The sequence below is a fragment of the Acinonyx jubatus genome, chromosome A3, assembly GCF_027475565.1.
Source record: "Acinonyx jubatus isolate Ajub_Pintada_27869175 chromosome A3, VMU_Ajub_asm_v1.0, whole genome shotgun sequence".
NCBI lineage: Eukaryota > Metazoa > Chordata > Mammalia > Carnivora > Felidae > Acinonyx > Acinonyx jubatus.
This window is the reverse complement of record NC_069388.1, coordinates 118,517,572-118,531,636: the sequence shown is the minus strand read 5'-3', so window position 1 is coordinate 118,531,636 and position 14,065 is coordinate 118,517,572. Positions and strand designations below refer to the sequence as shown.

At 38.1% G+C, this 14,065-nt stretch overlaps 1 protein-coding gene across 11 annotated transcripts in view; it reads left to right on the top strand.

The window, feature by feature from the left end:
• The window catches only part of NCOA1 (nuclear receptor coactivator 1), a 237,848-nt gene that overhangs the window by 202,957 nt on the left and 20,826 nt on the right, over nt 1-14,065 (top strand). For all 11 annotated transcript variants that reach the window (XM_027033311.2, XM_053201163.1, XM_053201160.1 and 8 more), the window contains 3 exons: nt 990-1,304; nt 9,752-9,853; nt 11,634-12,036. In XM_027033311.2, coding sequence (XP_026889112.1) covers nt 990-1,304; nt 9,752-9,853; nt 11,634-12,036 — 820 coding nt within the window. The remainder of the gene's footprint in view (nt 1-989; nt 1,305-9,751; nt 9,854-11,633; nt 12,037-14,065) is intronic.

Genomic DNA, 14,065 nt, shown 5'->3' with positions numbered 1-14,065 from the left:
ATACAAATCCTGAGAAGCTAGAAAATTATTTTTAAGCAAGATTTTTCAATACTGTTCTCACTGTTTTTTGTGGTTTTATAATTTGTTTTTGTGAAAATTCTCAAAATATATAATAGCTAACTAATGAGTTTTTTAAACAAAAAATCATAATAGTTACAAATAGTTAGAATTAGAAAGTCTTAGCGTTTCACTATGGAACAGAATCTTAGAAGCTCCCCCTAGAATAGAATCCAACATTATACCATTACTTCTTATTCTAGGACTTAATTTATCCTTCATTCGTGCTAGACCTCAACCTATATATTCCATGATGCTCCAACTTCCAGGCATTTTTCACACTGTGAGGTTAAAAAATCAACATTCTTTTAAGGAGTAGAATATAAGGTATCAGAATGCATAGCCCACAAAAAGGGGAAGTTATGTTTCATAAAATTTTCCTTTCAGTTACATACACCGGGTCACAATTTAAATTAGATTTTTTACAGTGAATAATAGTATAAATTTTGAAAGCCATAGTTATGGCATTCTGTTAGGCCAGCTATGAATTTTTTTCAAATAAGAGAAAAGGATGAACTTTGTATTTGAGATAGAAAAATGCTTAATTAATCCCTCCTTTAGGAATCTAACTCCTCATGGTAAAGTATTACAGGTAAAGTGTGTTCTCTCTTAGGCTTTGCAATGTGGTTCTTTTTAAACCTTTTAGCTTTATCTCACTGATTTTAGGGCCTTTTGTTTTAACCATGTTTTTATCTCTTTTCTGAGATTTTAAACATCTCAGTTCATCTGTTACTCCATTTCAAAAGTTAACTTTTCATAAGTGATTCCTTTAAGTAGCAAACTCCTACTAGAGAGCTTCATGACTTCAACGTGAATATTTTATAATAAGACGTTCTAGAGGTAAATGTTCTCAGATCCAAGATTATATAGAGAAGCATGTCACGTATTGGCATTAACTTATTTGTCAAATGTTCTGGCTTGCTGTCCAACAGGGAGGTGGATTAGATGTGTTATCAGAGAGATTTCCACCACAACAAGCAACACCACCTTTGATGATGGACGAAAGACCCAACCTTTATTCCCAGCCTTATTCTTCTCCTTCACCTACTGCCAATCTCTCCAGCCCTTTCCAAGGCATGGTCAGGCAAAAACCTTCACTGGGGACTATGCCTGTTCAAGTAACACCTCCCCGAGGCGCTTTTTCACCCAGCATGGGCATGCAGCCCAGACAGACTCTGAACAGACCTCCCGCTGCCCCCAACCAGCTGCGGCTTCAGCTTCAGCAGCGCTTGCAGGGACAGCAGCAGGTGAGCACTCTTTTTTAGCAGGTGATACATTTAAAGGCATGTGCTGGCTCTCTCTCTGAAATAAGAACAGCCTAATTGCTACAAGAAAGGTATTAAGTGGGGGTAGTCCCACAACCTTTATGAAAGACTCAAAAAACTGTCCTTGGTCTGCTAGGATAAAATAAAGAACACGTTCATTCAGCTAAAGGCAACTGGCTGATAACAGTACTGTGAGACTTAAAATTTTAAAGCAAGTGGATTTTGTTTTTTGAGACAAAATATTTAGGACGAATGTCATATCATTATTAAATTAATAAAGAGAAATATGTAGCTTAATTTATCAAGTAGAGCATCAAAAGGTACTGTTATGATTGATTGATGGAAGAGAAAATGGAATCTTTGTTGTTTGAAGTTGGAGTGATTGAAGCTTAATGATGTTATTATATTAGGAGAGTAGAGTAGAGGAAAGGATAGTTTGGGGGTCTGGGGAGTTGTGGATGAGTTAAATCTTCTGTCTCATGACAGGTAATGAATGGGTGTAATGGCATAAATATTTAAGATTGAATGAGCAGCACATACAGAGATAAGCATCAAGACCAAAAAAGCAAATGGTTAAAAGTATCGGCTCTGGGAAGTGGGACCAGCACTATAGATTGTTACTTCTTCTTATTTATCTTTTTGTATTTTTTTAACCGTCTGTAGGTATTACTTTGGATTTTCTGTAAAGTATTTAAAGCAATTTCCTAGAGTGTTAGAAATTCAGAAAGGAAGAGAAAGAAGGAACTAAATTATATTAGAAAGGCAATATTATATAATGTTATAGGAGCTCTAGATTCAAGTCCTACTTCTGACCTTACTTAGGTGGGTTGGCAATCGAATGATTTACCCTTTTAAAGCCTCTGATTTCTGATTATAGCCATAAAAGGAGACTAATAAATAACTCCTCTACCTCATCGGCAGTGTGTAGATTAGATGAGTTAGTACATGTAAAGATCTTAACATACTGCAGGCATGCAGTAACACTAAACACTAGCTCTTATTATCAAATTATATTCAGTAAATACAATAAGTAATATAAAATGAGTTTCCATTCCACTTAAAAAGAAGATGATGAAAGGGACAAAGAGAAAGGGAGCTCCAGACGAGATAGGAAAAAATTATTAATGGTAGAATAACAAAAAAAAAGGAATACTATTTAAAATTCTAGGGTGGAATAAAGAACTGAAAGAGGAATTAGGGGAAGAGAGGGAAGAAAAGAGAAATCTAGAAAGGAAATAGTAATGTGTTCTGAGTATTAGTTGAAGGTAAACTACCTCTTGCTATAACTTGTCATTATTCAGTAGAGAGCACAAGAATAAGAAATGCTTATTGGTTCACAAAACATGTCATTTGCAAAACATATTTAGGGAGACTACTGGGCACTATGAGGAATACAAAGAATTAAGGAGATACAGGCAACTTTTAGAACTTCCCATCAGCTTGGAGTATTCCAAACATACACAACTGGAAACTTACATAACAGTGCAAGTAGTGATTAAGGGTTAACCCAAAAAGTAGAGGAAAACGTAGGTGTGCTGATTTTCATTTTACAGGGTAGAGTCAGTAAATACCGTTTAAAGGCAAGGGTTCATTGAGCAAGGCCAGATCAACAGTCTAGGTTAGGTTTGTGAATGGATGAGATAATAATTCGCACGTAGTTTGGGAAAAAAATCACTTTTACTTTGATTTTTTCCTAAAACATCTGATTAGCAGAGGTAGCAATGCAGAGGGTACACATGAAATAAGGGTGCAAATAGACGAATGTGGCTCCTTGTTGCTTCCTTTAAATATCAGGGAGACATGTCCAAAGTTTGGTGGTCTTGGTAACCCAACAGAGTGAAGTATCCATCAAGTTAGAGAAAGTTTTGAGCCCTGAGATATGTCAGTACACAAAACAACCTATAATGCCGTGTAAGACAATACTTTGCTACCAAATGAGCCTCATCATCCAGACCTACTTTCTGGGTTCTGGACCATAAGTTCTTCTGTATAACAGTGGGACATCCCAGTCCACAGTCTGTAAATGCTTGGAGTCTTCTGTGTGAGTTAAGGGCTCTCTGCGAGGTCTGGCCAAGGCTTATCTCAGTCATCGTTTCAGTTGAGATGCTTTCAGCAACATGGAAAGAAAAAACATCAATTCAAAGGAGTGAAACCATTTTTAAAAAGTATTTTGACTCAGATAATGAGATGATACAAAGTAGAGACAGGTTGAGGTGTGGTTATCTCACAGGCTCAAGAATGTTATCCAAGGACCTACGTTCTTTCTATCTTTTTACTCTCTAATCCCTGGCAACTAGAAAAATGGCTCTAGTGGTTACAAATATCACATGCACCTGTACATCTTTTTCCATAAGCCAAGAAACTTTTTCCAGGTTCTTGCCCTTCTTTCCTCCCTCCCACTCCAAAAAAAGAAAACGGGGGGAAAATTGTTTTTTCACATGTCTGGCCAGCCAGAACTGAGTCACATGTACACCCTTAACCACCTGATGGCAAGGATTGGCTTAGAGCACACAGTTAACCCCTTGTGCATGATTTGGGATAGTCAGCTGAACAGACTCCTAGTTTGTCATTGAGGAGGAAGGGGAGGGTAAATGGCTGTGAGTTGGCAATAACAATACCTGATAAAGTCAAGAAATGGAGGTTTATTTAAAGTTGCACGTGTTGGGATCAAATTGGTGAACTGAGATGGAACACTTGCCCTTTCTCCTGCCTGAATTCCATTAGATGACAGGATGTATATTTTAAATGAATAAGTTCATATTAGTGCAGAGAAAAAGAAAAACACTAAAAATTGGCACACTATAAATTAAGTGATTTTGAAATAGAAAGCAAACATGAGAAAGAAACAAAATAATCATATATGAACACTACAACTGCTTATGTAGAAAATCCAAGAGAACCTACAGAGGACTTAGAATTAATTGAGAAGTTTCGCAGTGTTTCTAGGAAAAAAAAAACAAAAACCCAAGACATAAAGATTAATAGCAATCCTTTTTACTATCAACAACCAATTAGGAAATATAATTTCAAAATATGTTCGCAATTTATAAAACTTAGAAAATTATTAATCGTAATTGCAAGTTAAAAAAAAGATCCAAACGAAGACATTAGTGACTTGAAAGACTATCATAAAGATGGCAATATTGGGGGGCGCCTGGGTGGCTCAGTCGGTTAAGTGTCTGACTTTGTCTCAGATCATGATCTTATGGTCCCTGGGTTCGGGCCCACACCAGGCTCTGTGCCGACAGCTCAGAGCCCGGAGCCTGCTTCAGATTCTGTGTCTCCCTCTCTCTCTCTGCCTGTCCCCTACTCGTACTCTGTCTCTCTGTCTCAGAAATGAATGTTAAATTTTTTTAAAGATGACAATTGTTCTGAAATTAATTAAATTCAGTAGAATTCCAGTCAGAATCTCAACATGAAACTTAACAAATAAATGCTAACTTTATTTTAGAAGCATGAGTACGAAATCTTAAAGAAGGAGGATGAACTTGCCTTACCAGATACCAAGATTTAAAACCAAGCTTTGGAACTTAAAACAACGTGGAACTGTCATAGGGATAGACAGTTCTTCCAATTGGAACACAGTAGAGAACCCAGACATACACTCAGATGTATATAAAGATTTTATAAGGGACAGAAGTGGCAATCAGTGGAGAAAGGATGGCCTATAGAATAAATGCTAGTACGTTTGGCCGTCCATGAGGGGAAAAAATTCGATTAGATTCATTATCTCATGCCATGCACAAAAATAAATTCTGGGTATTTTAATGACCTAAATGTGAATATGAGATTTCTATGGCCCTGAAAAAAATGACATAAAGGAAAAGGTTGATTTTTGCATTCCAAGTTTAAAACTTACAAAAGATAACAGGGCGCCTGGGTGGCTCAGTCGGTTAAGCCTCTGACATCGGCTCAGGTCATGATCTCGTGGTTCGTGGGTTCAAGCCCTGCGTCAGTCTCTGTGTGGACAGCTCAGAGCCTAGAGCCTGCTTCGGAGTCTGTGTCTCTTCAGAGTCTGTGTCTCCCTCTCTCTCTGCCCCTCCCCCAGTCGTGCTCTGTCTCTCTCAGTCTCTCAAAAATAAATAAACATTAAAAAAAAGATACCATAAACAAGGTTAAAAGACAAGCCATAGACTCAGGGAAGATATTTGCAACCCCGTATAACTGACAAAGGATTAGTATCCAGAATATCTCAGATTCATAACATGGTGTTCATGATACACTTATCTCTCTAGATTGAAATCATGTGTTTACTTGTTGGTCATATCCTCTCATGCCTTCTTCCCTCTTGCCAAACACAGGAGATGTAAAACATCTCATAGGCAGGAATTTAGGACAGTGCCTGATGGTTTGAAAAAAGAAAGGTACAAACTCAGATCTACATCACAGTTTATTTCTTTTTAATGGATTTTAAGAAGATCAGTTTAAAAACCTATTTCTTGACCTTAACTATATCTCATTGACTGGAATATGGTACACAAAGAGTAAAAAGATTCTAAGATTTTAAATTTTATTATACAGTTATGAATAATCCCTAGTTGGTGGGGGGGGGGGCAAGGGGAGGAAAAACACCCTAGGAAACTAGTAGAGATGCATTAGTTGATGGGGCGCCTGGGTGGCTCAGTTGGTTAAGCGTCCAACTTCAGCTCAGGTCATGATCTCACAGTCTGTGAGTTCGAGCCCCGTGTCAGTCAGGCTCTGGGCTGACAGCTCGGAGCCTGGAGCCTGCTTCGGATTCTGTGTCTCCCTCTCTCTCTGCCCCTCCCCTGCTCATGCTCTGTCTCTCTCTGTCTCAAAAATAAATAAAAACATTAAAAAAAAAAAGAATTTCTAAAGTTCTATTTTCAGAAAAGGACAACAGCAAAAATGGGTAGACCTGTTGCTTGTAGAAAATGGTATAACGTTGGCTGATAAGAGATGTAATTATTCTGTTCTAGTTTTGTTTTCTTCTTCTCCAGCAAGGGTCTTCATACTCCCAAGCAAAGGATAATATGAAAAGGGAGGGGTGCCTGGGTGGCTCAGTCGGTTGAGCATTCAACTTCAGCTCAGGTCATGATCTCACAGCTCGTGAGTTCGAGCCCTGCGTTGGACTCTGCACTGACAGCTCAGAGCCAGGAGCCCACTTCGGATTCTGTGTCTTCCTCTCTCTACCCCTAACCCACTCGCATTCTGTCTCTGTCTCTCTAAAAATAAATAAATATTACAAAAAATTTTTTGAAAAGGGAGTAACAGTTGAGACAGGTAAAGAAATGTGATTACTTAGCCATCTTAAAACAAGTCAAGTACACTTGTGTTATGTGTTAGGGTACTGAAGAAGGGTATGGATCTGGTAGAAGAACCACTATTGATAATTTTTTATATTATATAGAAAATAGAAGTAACCAGAAAGTAGAACTAAGATCAAAGGGCAGAAAATACAGGGAGGCAAATTTCACCTCTAGAATTCTGACAATGAAAACTGCCTGATGTAAGAATGAGCTTCTTTAAAAGAACTCCTTGTCAAAAATGTACACGGTGGCTGAATCAGGGTTTTCAATCTTGGCACTCTTGAAAGTTTGGGATAGATAATTCTAGTTATAGGGCACTTTCCCATTCATTTAAGAACGTTTAGCAGCATCCCTGACCTCTACCCATTAGATGCCAGTAGCAGCCTTTCCCCAAGACAGCCAAAAATGTCTTCAGACATTGCTAAATGTCTCTTGTGGGGCAGAATCATCCCTGATTGGGAACCTCTAGCTAGGTAATCATCTTTTAGTTTTCCTATAGAAGGACTTCTTGGTAAGGCATTGGGAAAAAAAAAAAAAAACATTCAGACAGACAAAATGTCAGCTGGTCTGAACTCTGTGTGTGTGTGTGTGTGTGTGTGTGTGTGTGTGTGTGTGTGTGTGTGTGAAAGAGGGGGGGGGGTGTTTTATACATGTGGGTTGAATTTGTACTGTTCCACTGGCCTCAAGCCCCACATTTCCTTTTATAATAGAAGTCTTTTGACCTGGCCTCTGTAGACTTTTGAATTTATGTCCCCAGCTGTAAAGACTACTGACCTCTCTCCACCCACCAACCAAAAGTCAAGATTTCCGAGGAGTTAAAGGATATGGTGATCATTTTGGGAAGACTTCCTTGGCAGAAATAGAGCTTGATCTGCTTGCTAGATAATGGGTAGCATTTTAGTAGGTCAGAGTGAGGCAGCTGTACACTGCATTAGTCAGGTTGTGCACAGAGATGGTCAAGAGGAGGATGGGGAAATGAATAAGAATTATTTCAAGGGCAGAAACAGATCAATTTTGCAGAAAGTGCTTGTAGATTGCAGTAATTTCTTCTACTTCCAAAAATAGCCTGTTTATTTTCCAAGGTAGTAATACATTTCCTAAGGTTATTTTCTCAATTTTACTACTTCTTAGGCATCTTTCCTCCATCCCCACCCATTGCATTCTCACACTGTCTCACAATTCCAAGAATATATAAAGCTGTGAGTTTGGAATCCCAACTCCCACTCCCCCAGCAACGTTACTTGTCTTCATCACTGCGTATTCGTGTATTTTCACCTGTCCTCATTGCTTTGTCTTCTGTTTTTAGACTCGCTGTACTTTCTGCCTCAGGTTAACTCTGCCATCCTCCTGCCAGCTGGCATTCTCATCTTTCAAGGTCCCATTGAGCTCACTCATGCCCTTGGTCCCTCCCTTCACGTCTTCAGCTGAGTTAGTTGTAGACATCCCTGTATACACACGTACAGCACTTGTGGGTGGCGCCATTCTGTATTGGCCTGTGCCACTCAACAGAGAATTCCTGGAGGAGAGAAATATGCTCACCTCTTTAGCCTTCAAACCTTATGTAGTATCTTGCATACAGTTAGTTTTGTTTTGTTTTGTTTTTTTATAAATCTTCATAAAGTTCATGGTTTATTTAAACGTATGTCTGTGGTCTGTAGAATTTAACAAGTATATAGATTTTTGTACTTAAGAGTCCCTTTGACTTTTAAAACCATAATGTTCATATCTTTATTTTTTAAGCGATTCCAAATGTTTTATCATATTCCACAAATGCCTGAAAATTTTCATTTTAATCCTTATATTCTGTTGAGCTTTCCCCCCAAAAACAGTTTGTTTTCTGACCTAATGGGAGTCAGAAAATTAATGAAACCAGAATTAAGAATTGAGCTGTTTGGAAATGGGTGATTTTATCACTTTTTACAACAATATGGATTTTCTTACAAAACTTTCTTAGTCTTTCTAGTTTGCATTTAGTATATTGGAATATATTAAATGTATTAAAATGTAAACTGTATTGACATGTTAATGTGTTTATTAGTAATTTTTGTTATAAAATGCCATATAAACACAAAATAGTATTGATATTGTTGCTGTTATCTCTCTGAACAGTTTATTCATATCAAATTATTGAGCAAGAAATTCTTTAAGCTATAGATTGTTTATCAGGAAATATCACTTCCAAGGATGCTTGTTTTGTTACCTGATAAAGTTAAGGAATGCCTATGACCTGGAACCCTAAGTCCAATACAGACAGCATCTTCCAAACTAGCGTTCCATACAAGATTGCTCTGTAGTCATGTTAATGGCTACGTGTCAGGAAAAAAGGTTTCTGAGAACAAGTTGCATAGTATAACGCCCTCTTGAAGATCCATAGCGTGCTTTGGTCAATTAAAGGCTCCTAGAATTACTGCAGTAAAGAAATCTGTTTCACCTTGTGTAACCCATCATTTCCAATACTTAATACAGCACAGCATGCTATTTTCCTGGCACATCTATTAATATCCTGCAGAACAGTGTTCTTTAGAACACCAATTTGGGAAATGCTGGTCTAAAGTAATTACTTCTTCTAGTTAAATAAATAGTCTATTTTCTCAAACCATTTGTTTCTTACATAATTCTCTTCAGTGAATGAAATCATGTTGGATTTCCCCAAATATGTACCCATCCGACAGTCAGTCTTCAAATGAGAAGTGCCTCAACTTTTCCATTCATCTTCCAAACTTTTATAGAATGTGCCCTATATATACTTACTTTTATATTTACAAGTGTTTAAGACCAAGGGCTGATGTTTCTTTTCTCTCCATTATTGTACTTGACTGAAATAATTAAGTATTAGCGTGTTTTAAAAAGTACGCTGTATGTACGATATGTGTATATACCTATTTGCATATATATATATGTGTGTGTGTATATATAGATGTACATGAATATGGATTCTGCTTTTAAATGCTTTGTCATATTTGGTGTTCTGTAGACAAGAAGTATTTGATAAATGTTAGGAATTGCCAGCCTTTTGGCAAATAAACATGGGAAATAATCTTACTAAACCTGTAATACTAAAACTTGTTAGTAATCAATGAAAAGTTTGTGTCACTCTGTGAGGGCCAAAGTATATGTTTGCATATAGAAAGATGATATCTCATTGTTTACATTTTTCTCTAGTTGATACACCAAAATCGGCAAGCTATCTTAAACCAGTTTGCAGCAAACACTCCCGTTGGCATCAATATGAGATCAGGCATGCAGCAGCAGATTACACCTCAGGTACTGTGAGAAAACCAGGCATTGTTAGTACTCCTCCAGCCCAAGCTGTGTTTCTCCAAGTGTTGACTGGAGTGTCTGAAATGGTCTGTGAATTGATCTTCTTATGTAGTAGTCCAGCTTTCTTCTAGAATGAATTTATAATCGACTTGTGATACCCCTTACTGATATTTGATCTGAAGCCAAGGGTTCCCTGTTTGGTTTTATTGGTATTGTTGTCACTGCTATTAGATACCCGATGAATAAGTAGAAAACTCTTACTGCTATCCCAAATAATACCAGTAATAAGAAGCCTAGATAAGAAGCTGTGTGAATGGTAGCTGAAACCTGATCAAAACTCAGTTACATTGCTGAGTTATCTTACCTACCTTGTGTTCTCTGCTCAGTCCAAGCATCAGCGTTTTCTATTCATTTGTTTTAACAATCCTTGGATATGAACCCCGAGTCACTGGAACTTTAAAGATAAAAAGAATTGGGTAGCCTTCTGAGTCTTGTCTAGTACTCACTCCCTGCTTAACTTCCACACATACTTTAATATTTTTGCTTCAACCACTTTTTTTATGTTTCCTTAACCAAGGTGACACACAAATTTGGGAGATGAGGAATTTTAGAGAGGATTCAAACAACTTTTCTTTTCTCCATGAAATGCACCTAGATGGATTTGGGCAAATACAGGAAGCTAACTGTTAACCAAAAGGATAAATATTGACAGAAACTACTGTTAAGCAGCAGACATTGGTGTCTTCATGGATCCATACTTGGGTTTCTCTGTTTTAAGAAACATCAGTGATTAGGTCATACGAGGTTAATTAGGTTATAAGGAAAGAAGACCCCACTTTTGGAATTCACATAAAGATGATTTGTGTCAGAAAGTCCTATGTCACAGTTTCTTCTAGATTGGACTATATCTGGTTGGCAAGTTTAATTTTAAAGGAGCTATATGCTCTAACCTGATCCTCAGTCTGAATTGAAATTTTCTGAGGAAGGCTTTATTGACATGCCATATTGCTTTACGGGTTAGACCAAAAAGTGATTTTAGCCTACTTTTATGGCTTCTTTTATCATTCCTACTATTACAGCTATTAAAATATGTACTCCAATGCCTCGAGCAGTCTTTACTGCAACAATGATATAAAATAGCTGGTTCCATTTATTTCTGTTTATTATTTTATTTCTAATGAATTATTTTCTTTTTAAGTAACAATTTATTTGGCACTGGATCCTGGATTTCTGATTCTTCCTTTTTAAACAGTATTTGTAGGTTTTTCTAGTTGTAAAGGTAATGCATGTTCATTATAAATAATTTGGAAAATATAGGAAATATGAAGAAAATTAAAATCAACTATAATCACATTTTATTCATGAAAGTGGAATAACTGATCTTAGTGCAAAAAGGCAGGGGCACACCTGGGTGGCTCAATCAGTTGAGTGTTTTGACTCTTGATTTCAGCTCAGGTCATGATCGCGTGTGGTTCGTGGGATCGAGCCCCATGTCAGGCTCTGCCCTGGTGGCACGGGGCTTGCTTGGGATTTTTCTCTCTCTCCCTCAAAATAAATAAGTAAACATTAAAAAGGGAGGGGACTAAGAAACACAGTAAATTTGGGGGAAATGAAAAAGAAAAAAAGTCTCGTAACAACCTAAAGTCAGATAAGATCGAAGTCATAGTGATAATTGCTACATATTTTGTTGTCCCAAGCTACTAGGCTTTATCCTGTAAGCTTTCCAAAATAGGTGGCGACGATAACAATATTAATAAGTGAGGATTTGTTTTCTCCTTTGCAGCCACCCCTGAACGCCCAAATGTTGGCACAGCGCCAGCGGGAGTTGTACAGCCAACAGCACCGACAGAGGCAGCTAATACAGCAGCAAAGAGCCATGCTCATGAGGCAACAAAGCTTTGGGAACAACCTCCCTCCCTCATCTGGACTGCCAGTTCAAATGGGGAACCCCCGTCTTCCTCAGGGTGCTCCGCAGCAATTTCCCTACCCACCAAACTATGGTACAAATCCAGGAACCCCACCTGCTTCTACCAGCCCGTTTTCACAACTGGCAGCAAATCCCGAGTCAACCTTGGCCAACCGCAACAGTATGGTGAACAGAGGCATGACAGGAAACATGGGGGGACAGTTTGGCACTGGAATCAATCCTCAGATGCAGCAGAATGTCTTCCAGTATCCAGGATCAGGTATGAGGATTACACCTCTATGCTGCTTTAGTACGTGTACGTACAGGCTCACTGACGGTGAGGCAGTGAGCTGAAGAAGAAAGACGCTGACCTGGGAGTCAGGAGATCCAGGCTTCAGACTCCTCTCTTGCCACTAATGGCTCATTGAGGCTCGTTGAAAGCTAAGATGATTAATGACACGATCCAGAAGGACCTGTCTGATTCTAACATTTTTAACATTTTGTCTGCAAAGCATATTCTTTTATTTTCTTACTTTCTGTCACGGGTCCTTGTGAGAATCTCATGAGAGTCTACTTCAGACAGTGAGTTGAAGTACATTAACTCAAAATTTGCCTACAGTGTTTTCCTTATGTTGGAGATTTGGGTCTTTTGATAGTTTATATAGGAATAACACATCTTTACAAAGTGTCTCAGACTTCTCATTGGAGCACTCTTAGCTGTTTAAGTTACAAGCTATTCCTCTGGAATATCAGGAACTTTCTGGCTTTCAGAAGGTTTTTTCCTTTTTAAGCTTTTGTTTGCATTGTCTCCCTTCTATTCTCTTTGTCCTAGGGGATGATGTCCCTTTAAATTTTACTTCTGTCGCTTTCAGATTCTTTTTTTTTTTTTAATTTCTTTTTAATTATTTTACATTTATTTATTTTTGAGAGACAGAGACAGAGCATGAGCAGGGGAGGGGCAGAGAGAGAGGGAGACACAGAATCGGAAGCAGGCTCCAGGCTCTGAGCTGTCAGCACAGAGCCCGACGTGGGGCTTGAACCCACGGACCGCGAGATCATGACCTGAGCCGAAGTCGGACGCTTAACCGACTGAGCCACCCAGGTGCCCCTGTCGCTTTCAGATTCTAATGGGTAGTGGCAATAAAACACATTTGTTTAATCCATGATATTTAATCAAACTTTGATGCAAATTTAATGGCAAATTCCTGGGGAAAAATTGAAACAAATCCCTTCATTTTATAAGTGAAAGAAAAAGTAAATTATAAGGCAGCCTAAAAATGAATTTCCATGAGAAGGCTGCTATTTGACTTGAATAAAATGTTGAGGTTCTATAGAGATTTCTTACATGGCAATATGCTTATCAACTTTGACAGCCAAATCAATGTAGACTTTCATTCTGGTGGCAACAAGTACTAAAATCCTGTGACTATCAAATTAAGTTATCTAGGGAGACTTGTGTCAGACAGCACCAGAATTCTCTAAAACCTTTTACTCAAAATTATGTCACATCAGTTCCTTTGTCCTCAGCACAATGAAGTCATCTTTGGCTGGCTTATATCACTGACAATATCTGTATGGGCAAGAAAAGGATTATAAATCCATATCCTAATTATAATATCGTCTGAACCTTTTGAAGGCCACTTTCGTGTGTCTTACGATTTCTGCATGCAAAGAACTTGACAAGGCTTTTTCACTTTATTCTAGCCTGCTGAAGTACTTCCTCCAACGTTAGAAGACTCCATTAGATATCTCTTTCCCCACTGCTCTTCAAAAGGCAACTTAGCCCAGACAGCAAATAGAGTTGCATTCATAATATTGATTACAGAGCCTCAAATCAAAAGATTATCTCGTTCACTGGTGAAAAAAAAATAGCTGTGAGTAAGCCCAACATTAGTAAATTCCCCAAAGACTCTTTTCTCTTAAAAAAATAAAAATGAAAACAGTACTTCTATCTATTTTCAGTCATGCTCTTTAACACCTCTTCTCTGGAAAGCCAAGAAAGAACTTCCTATCCTGCTCTGGTTCCTCCACAAAGCCACCTAGAAAAGCAGGGCTTCAGAACCCCATTGCCAGTGAAATTGACAATATTTCTTTCAGAGTTGTGGGTCTAGTCTGATCTGTTGTGGTACACAGTGATTGAGATAATGAGCTGGTGGAGTTTACTTCTCTAAGCCACACAGCTGGATGTGTTGCTACCCTTTATACGGCTCTATCTGGTACATGGATTTTTCTTCTAGTCCAAATTTTGATGGGCAGGAAAATGCTTTTCACAAAGTAAGAATTCATCTTTGGTAAAGTCAGCATTCATA